The sequence below is a fragment of the Hyperolius riggenbachi genome, chromosome 4 (assembly GCF_040937935.1).
Source record: "Hyperolius riggenbachi isolate aHypRig1 chromosome 4, aHypRig1.pri, whole genome shotgun sequence".
Taxonomy (NCBI): Eukaryota; Metazoa; Chordata; class Amphibia; order Anura; family Hyperoliidae; genus Hyperolius; species Hyperolius riggenbachi.
In genome coordinates, this window is record NC_090649.1 from 124,028,343 (window position 1) to 124,036,339 (window position 7,997).

At 44.5% G+C, this 7,997-nt stretch overlaps 1 protein-coding gene across 1 annotated transcript; it reads left to right on the forward strand.

Annotated features, from left to right (window-relative positions):
- The first annotated feature begins 726 nt into the window (after positions 1–726).
- On the forward strand, positions 727–6,276 carry LOC137571439 (retinol-binding protein 2-like). The gene is made up of 4 exons (XM_068280538.1): positions 727–806; positions 1,353–1,531; positions 1,613–1,714; positions 5,996–6,276. The coding sequence occupies exons 1-4, from the start codon at positions 734–736 to the stop codon at positions 6,047–6,049; spliced, it is 408 nt and encodes a 135-aa protein (XP_068136639.1). The 5' UTR covers positions 727–733; the 3' UTR covers positions 6,050–6,276.
- Positions 6,277–7,997: the final 1,721 nt, after the last annotated feature.

Below are 7,997 nucleotides of genomic sequence, written 5' to 3' on the forward strand. Positions count from 1 at the left end.
GAAAAACGCACTCGTTTTTTTTACAGCAACTGATGTAATTAATACAGAAAACTGACAAAATGTGCAGAATCCTCATGCAAAATATCAGGTTTTTTTCTGCTCCCGAAAAACACATTACGTGTGAACTAGCCCATTGATTAACATGAGTTCTCAGTTTTTCTGTGCAGAAAACGCGCACGAAAACTGTCAAGTGTGTTCCCTGCCTCAATAAAACCATTTATGCCTATGTATTAGACAGCACATAATTAGGTGCTAAATTGTGCTAACTCTCATGGCTGCTATCATGAGATAGTAAAGTAAGGAAACTAAAATTACACTAAAAAGGCAACACATACACAAAAGAAGTTCTCTGAATTTGTATATCTATCTTTTATATCCATTATCGAGCACAGGGAAAAACTGGAAGGTCTCTTGCGAGTAACCATGCCTGTTCTGAAGGTCTCCCACATTATAATCACAGATATTGCAGTTCGCTAATTACACAGGACTATAAAAAGGTTAATATCTGGCTGGGCTTATCCATTTACAAGTTCAAAGTAAAGTTCCACACTTGCCCTATGGACCTATAACTATAGATAAAGTCACTTGTTAGGCAATCTGTGATTTTGGAACCCTTTTATCAGAATTCCAGTTATCCGTCTACCAGGGACCATATAAACTGCAGACAGAAATCATTTTCCTTGTAGTCCGTCCACAGAGCTCCCAGGCAACACTCCAACTCTGTCCCGTCACCATGCCTGCAGACTACAATGGCACCTGGGTCATGGAGAAGAATGACAACTTCGATGGATACATGAAGGCATTAGGTATGTTCATTTGAAACCTTATGGATTGTTGCAGTCTTCCAGTGAAACTACAATATTGGGATTCCTGACATAGTGTTTTGGTAGTAAGAAAAGGTTAGTGCAGGTTAGAAATAGGGGAGGTCAATGTAAACATTTTGGGACTATTATGGTCATGTTAGGCTAAGGCAGGCATGGGCAAACTTGGCCCTCCAGCTGTTAAGGAACTACAAGTCCCACAATGCATTTGCCTTTATAAGTCATGACTGTGGATGCTCATGCCGGGGCTAAGGTGACAGAAACAACCATTAGGTAGGAATTTATCTCAATAGACAGAACAAAAGTTTGCCTTCTTAAAACAGAAGGTATTTGGGATAATTCAGGTTGGAGTGAGCATACGATGTCCCACAATGCATCACTGCTGAATATGCAAATCATTCACCATGAGCTTGCTGGGTAGTCTGTAGCTCAATATACAGCAAATTGTTTTACGGCAAATACTGTACTTGCAAAGATACTGTGGGCAACAGTGAAAGTTGTAATTATAACTTGAGTTTTTGTCTTCCATAGACATTGACTTTGCTACCCGTAAGATTGCTGCCCATTTGACGCAAACCAAAGAACTGGAACAGAATGGAAATGACTTCAAAACTAAGACTCTGAGCACATTCCGGAACTACTTTGTTGACTTCACTGTTGGAGTGGAATTTGAGGAACATACCAAGGGCCTGGATGACAGAACTGTGAAGGTTTGTTGGCTCTGCTGCAAATAATTCTTCTGGTTCTGTCAACATGTCCTGTGTATAATGCTTGTTTTATATATTCCACAGACCTTAGTATCCTGGGATGGTGACAAGCTTGTTTGCGTTCAAAAAGGAGAAAAACAAAATCGTGGTTGGAAGAGCTGGATTGAAGGTGACCTAATGTACCAGGTAAGCAGAATTTTTCAAATTTTAACAATGCTAGTTAATTGCTATACTACCATAGTTTGTTAAAGTGAACCCAAAGTGAGAGTGATATGGAGGCTGCCATATTTATTTCCTTTTAAACAATACCAGTTGCCTGGTAGTCCTGATAATCTATTTAGCTGCAGTAGTGTCTGAATAACACCAGAAACAAGCATGTCTAATTGTCAAAAACACATGATCGCCATGTGCTTGTTCAGGGTCTATGGCTAAAAGTATTGGAGGCAGAGGATCAGCAGGACTGCCAGGCAACTGGTATTGCTTAAAGGAAAACTTAAGTCAACTATAAAAAATGAGATTTACTCACCTGGGGCTTCCCTCAGCCCCCAGCAGCCGATCGGTGCCCTCGCAGCCCCGCTCTGACGCTCCAGGACCCGCCGGCGAACACTTCCGGTTCGGCCGTCACCGGCCGACAGGCATGGGAACGCGAGTGATTCTTCGCGTTCCCAGCCTGTATATCGCCCCCTATGCTGCTATTGCGGCCAGCTGGTCGCAACAGCAGCATAGGGGGCGATATACAGGCTGGGAACGCGAAGAATCACTCGCGTTCTCATGCCTGTCGGCCGGTGACGGCCAAACCGGAAGTGTTCGCCGGCGGGTCCTGGAGCATCAGAGCGGAGCTGCGAGGGCACTGATCGGCTGCTGAGGGCTAAGGGAAGCCCCAGGTGAGTAAATCTCATTTTTTATAGTTGACTTAAAGTGATACTGTAGGGGGGTCGGGGGAAAATTAGCTGAACTTACCCGGGGCTTCTAATGGTCCCCCGCAGACATCCTGTGTTGGCGCAGTCACTCACTGATGCTCCGGCCCCGCCTCCAGTTCACTTCTGGAATTTCTAACTTTAAAGTCAGAAAACCACTGCGCCTGCACGCCTGTGTCCTCGCTCCCGCTGATGTCACCAGGAGTGTACTGCGCAGACACAGACCATACTGGGCCTGCGCTGTGCGCTCTTGATGACATCAGCAGGATCGAGGACACGATAACGCAGGCGCAGTGGTTTTCAGACTTTAAAGTCTGAAATTCCAGAAGTGAACCGGAGGCGGGGCCGGAGCATCGGTGAGTGGCTGCGCGGGAACAGGATGTCTGCAGGGGACCGTTAGAAGCCCCGGGTAAGTTCAACTCATTTTCCCCTGACAACCCTACAGTATCCCTTTAAGTTTTCCTTTAAAAGGAAATAAACATGGCAGCCTCCATATCACCCTCACCTCAGGTTCACTTTAAATCTAGCTATAAGCTAGTATACTACGGGTGTGGGTGTTGATTTACGAAGGATGAAAACACAGTAATTAAAGCAGCGTACTTAATTAAAGCAGCATACATATTATGCCGTTGCAAGTTCACTTGGGTGAAGTGTAAGCTGAAAGACAACTCACCCTGCTTCCGCTGAAATCCTGGGCAGCTTTACATACTATTCCCCCTCAGGTTGTAGCAATTTGGGGGGGCACGTAATTTAGGGTCTGACACCCAAATGACAGCGATTTCGGAAAAATTGCCCCTACGCCGCAATAGCCGTAATTGACATTACAGTCTATGGTGGCGCCAAAGTCAGGCGCTGTGCAGTGCGGAGCAGGTGCCTAGATGCCTTAATCCAATTAAAGCAACCCTGGGCCAAGCTTTACACAGTAATCAGTAAGTAACAATCTGCATTCTGCAGTATTGCCATGCTCCATACAGTGCTAGTTCTGAATAATAAGTACACCGAAAGCTGCACCAGGATTTACTGTATTTACAGAAGCTCCAGGTAAAAGAGATTAGCCAACCGACCATAGCCTAGCCATTGCACTCAATGGAGCAGGGGCTGGCTTATAATCATGTGGATAAAAACAGGCTGTGATTATGCCCCACAATGTCCACCTAACCTGAAACCACTCATTTCAGTGTCACTTACAGACACTGTCAGATAGGAGTGTCAGAGTTAGCTGTCAATCACAGGATTAGAGCAAATATGTACCAAAGGAGAAATTCACTAAACTGCTGTAATCAGAAACGTGTGCATCAAGTCTTACGCATAATAAATGGAGCATAGTGTAATATCGCAATACCACTTACACGCATACATAGGTTTTCAACGCACGCAATGATAACATGCATAATGAATCATGCGAAACAGGTGCAGTTTAGTTAACAAGGAGAACCAGATGGTGTGTGAGGCAGACAGGCAAAGAATGTGTGTTGAGACAGTTTACTATAAGGCCTCTTTAAAACCTCTACCTTGCCGTTGTGGTTGTTGTTCAATTTCACCACAACTGTCCTGAAAGGTCAAACCACACATTAATGGTTTAGTGTGGCCATTTGATGAGGCATACATTACAATAAAAGTATGTCTTATTTCTGGGATAAACATGCAGGATGCACTGCAACTCTTGCATCATCCTGATGGGCCTAACCACACTCAATGTAATAGCCCCATAGGACTAACACTGCTTCTGTGTGTAATGGTGGCAATGCTCTCAGTACTCGAGTACTGAGCGTCAGGCTAATAGCATAACTTGTAGTATACTGCTGTCGGTAGTAACAGTAATATTATGCTGCGCTGTCTGCACACAGTAATATTTCTGCTGCTTCATGCATCAACTCCCTAGTCAGAAGGCTAATAAACAGCTAAAAAGAAGTACATGGAATGGGTCTTACTTGCCATAGTTCTATAGTTGGTTAGAACTATCTGGTTGTCGTTCTGCACAACCAGTACTATACAACCATATAGTTCTATACAACTAAGTCACACAGTCCAGCCAGCTCCAAGAATTCACTTTTCTCCTTTGTACTCCAAGCAAACCCAGCCTAATCTTCAGCACATTCGGCGGAATGTCAGAACATTGATTTCTTGTCCCTGCTGTATGTGACCCAATAGTGTGAGGTTGCTGGCCTTACATCTCATCTGTGAATGCTGCTGTGCAGGAGATTACAGGAACCTGTAACAAAATAACAAAATATATTGCTATGCTGCTGATCTCTCTATTTTAGTCAGACTGGTGGTATCTGCAGGTATCCACACACAACACCAGAAGTGAGAGGGATATGAAAGCTGCCATATTTATTTCCTTTGGAATAATCCCAGTTGCCTGGTAGTCCACCTGATCTTTCAGGCATCAGTGGTGTTTGAATCACACACCTGAAACAAGCATGCAGCTAATCAAGTGAAACGTCAGATCTACATTCTTGTTCAGGGTCTATGGCTAAAAGATTAGGGGCAGAGGATCAGGACTGCCAGGCCACTGGTATTGTTTAAAATGAAATAAATTTGGCATCCTCCATATACCTCTCGCTTCAGGTGTCCTTTAAAGTAAACCTGTGGGTATTTAAACGCAACAAAATGGGATACTTGCCATTTATACTCGCATATAAGCCAACCCGTATATAAGCCGAGGAACCCACTTTTCCCTCAGAAACCAGGAAAAAGTGATTGACTCGCATATAAGCCCCCTCCCCAGTAGAGCCCCCTCCACAGCCAGATGTGCTCTCAGTAGATGTTGGCCCCCCTCCCCATAGCCATGTGCCCCAAGGATGATACAGCTGTGTCTCAACACGCCACTAGATGGCGTCATAGATATGAGACACAGCGATTGCCACACAGGAAGAACCCCTGATCATTCTACCACTGACATGTTGCTTGCACACTCAGCTCCACAAGCCAGGGGACACAGGTAGTCTTGAGCAGAGCACTCTGTACACCATTTTGCAGGGGATGGGGGCACAGACACCGATTCTGCAGAGGATTCTTCTATCCTCCGCTGCTGGGCCGTTCCAGCGCAGAGACCAGCGAGCTAACAGTCACGGCCACACTGTACCTGCACAGTAGCACAGACCCACACCGGCTACAGCTGAGAAAGCCAAGCTGTATCTGGTCCCTGTTACTGTGCATGCGTGAGCCATCGACAAACCCTTGTCAATGGTCTTTCGGGTTACGCAGTGCTGGAATGGCCTGATGGAGGACTGGATTATGCAGAGGCTTCCCTCTAATGAGGTGACCACCCTTTGGGCATTTTCTTTCCCTTGCAGGTACACTGTAATAGTCTCTGGCCTAGGAATGCTGGAGTAAATAAAGTCTAAGGTTGTTTCATATCTTTTTTAACTGCTGATAGAAAGAAAAGTCCTGCGCTAAAGAGTGCTCAACCATCTACTAGACATGCTTGTGTCTAGGTCTAATTGTTGGTGTTACAGCACTGATACTATACATTATACACGTATCTGTGGTGGCGGGGAGCGTTCATATAATCTCATCTGATGTGTATATTATTCTGTTATTTCAGGAATTAACTTGTGAAGATCAAGTCTGCCGCCAGACTTTCAGGAAGAAGAAATGAAGACTTATTCTTTTTGATAGTTTTTAAAAAGTGGACACATCCGTGACACATTTCTCTCCATTAAATACACTAGTTAAAGACCCGGCGTTGCCCGGGTGTGTATTTCGTTGTTGTTGGCTCAACTTACATTTTCTAACCTTGACACACAATCAATGACCTCGTTTGTGAGCTTTGGGGTCTTTGGCAACAATAATTTAAAATGTCCCATTAAAATGAAACAAATCTGATTGGCTGTTTGTGGCTCTGCACCCCTTTTGTGAATTTGAACTCCAGTCACCCAATGACCAATGACCAACTGTTCCAGGCTTGAGGACTCTGACATTACCAGTGTAAGAATGGCAGCAATCTAAATAATCCCCTTGAAAATCAATAGTTGAATTTTGATTGGTTGCACGCTCCACCCATGTTCCTGAATATTAATCCCAGGCACCCAGTGATCAACTGTACAAAGTTTGACAACCCTGCCATTGTTATGATCATGTCTGCAGCATGTACTGCTGGCTGCAGTTTTATTAAAGACAAGCAGTTTTTGATGTCATTACATGCATTTGCTTGCATAGTTTGGGTTGCACTCAAACTAGTTGCTGATTCCATCTGCAGTGGCTCTGCACGTCTGGCCAGCTCAGGATTGAATGATTACCATTCACCTGTGTGGGAATCTGCATGTCTACTCCCATTGGATGACCTCAGTATAAAGATCTGCTTCCTGCAGGGCTCCTCGGGCTATCATAGCTTCAGCATAAGCCTGCCTTGCTGCTGCTGCTCTGGCCCCAGACTGTGATCATAGTTCTAATGTTAATTCATGTGGACTGCACTGATCTCCTGCGTAGGAGTCAGTGAGTCCTAGTTCTGTTCTGTTTATCAGTAATTGTTACTTTGCTAGTTTTGCATCATATATTGGTTCATCGCCAATATATACGCATACTAGCGTGTTTGTTAGTTTCCTTGTATTCATGCTATGTTGATACATCAGTGTCGCTGATATATACGTACTCGAACTATTTATATCCTGTGTTCAGTCAGTCAGTTTCCAGCACGTTTTGGTAGTTCAGTCCTGTTCCTGTTACCTTGCGTGGATTGCGCTCACTTCTGCATAGAAGTAGCGAATCCTTCCTAGTCCTGCTCCAGTTTTTAGTTAGTGTTCCTTGCTTATGTCATATATCGGTTTATCGCCGATATATACATATGTCAGTCGTTTGTAGTTTCATTGATAGCTGAAATCGTAATACGCTAGGAAATCATACCTGTTGTATATTTGTGTGTATTACGTCGGCCTTTTTTGACTCTATTTCCCGACTATTCTGTCCTGTCCTTGTGAGGCACGCCACCGCTGCAATCGCATTGACTGCCTCATTCCAGTCTGTCTTGTTATGGACGCTTGCTGTCACTTAAGCAGTGACTAGTTAAGCAAGCGTTCATTCTGTTACATGTCCTGATCTTCTGAGTTCTGGTTTATGCACTCAGCGCTACCTTGCGCTGAGCCACTATAGTGGAAGGACTGTTTGTGGCTGTTCGGATCTATGCCTGCACTGTGCGCCACATCTCCTGTTGGAGTCAGTCCTCTCCTCCAGTAAACTGGGGATATCCTGGTTCTTTGTGCTAGCGTGTGTACCTCCTTCACGTCAGGATATACACCACGTGCTGACTGTGGAGAATATACCACCAAGCGTAACAGCCATTAACTGTGTAAGAATGGATGCAGTATACATTTTAACAGTGAAATATTTGGGGGTTTTGGCTCCACTCACTTTTAACCTTGAAGTCTTTTGAATTCACAAATCGTGACAATAGTCTATTTACAGACCAACAGCCGTTTCGGGGCCCCAAGGGGTAACCTTTTTCAAGGTAACACAAACATGGCCATTCTGTCTGTTTTCTTGACTTTACTTTTACCCCCTGGATTATTTAATGCATGCGAGGGGGCGCAATTTCAGCTAGTAGAATCTTG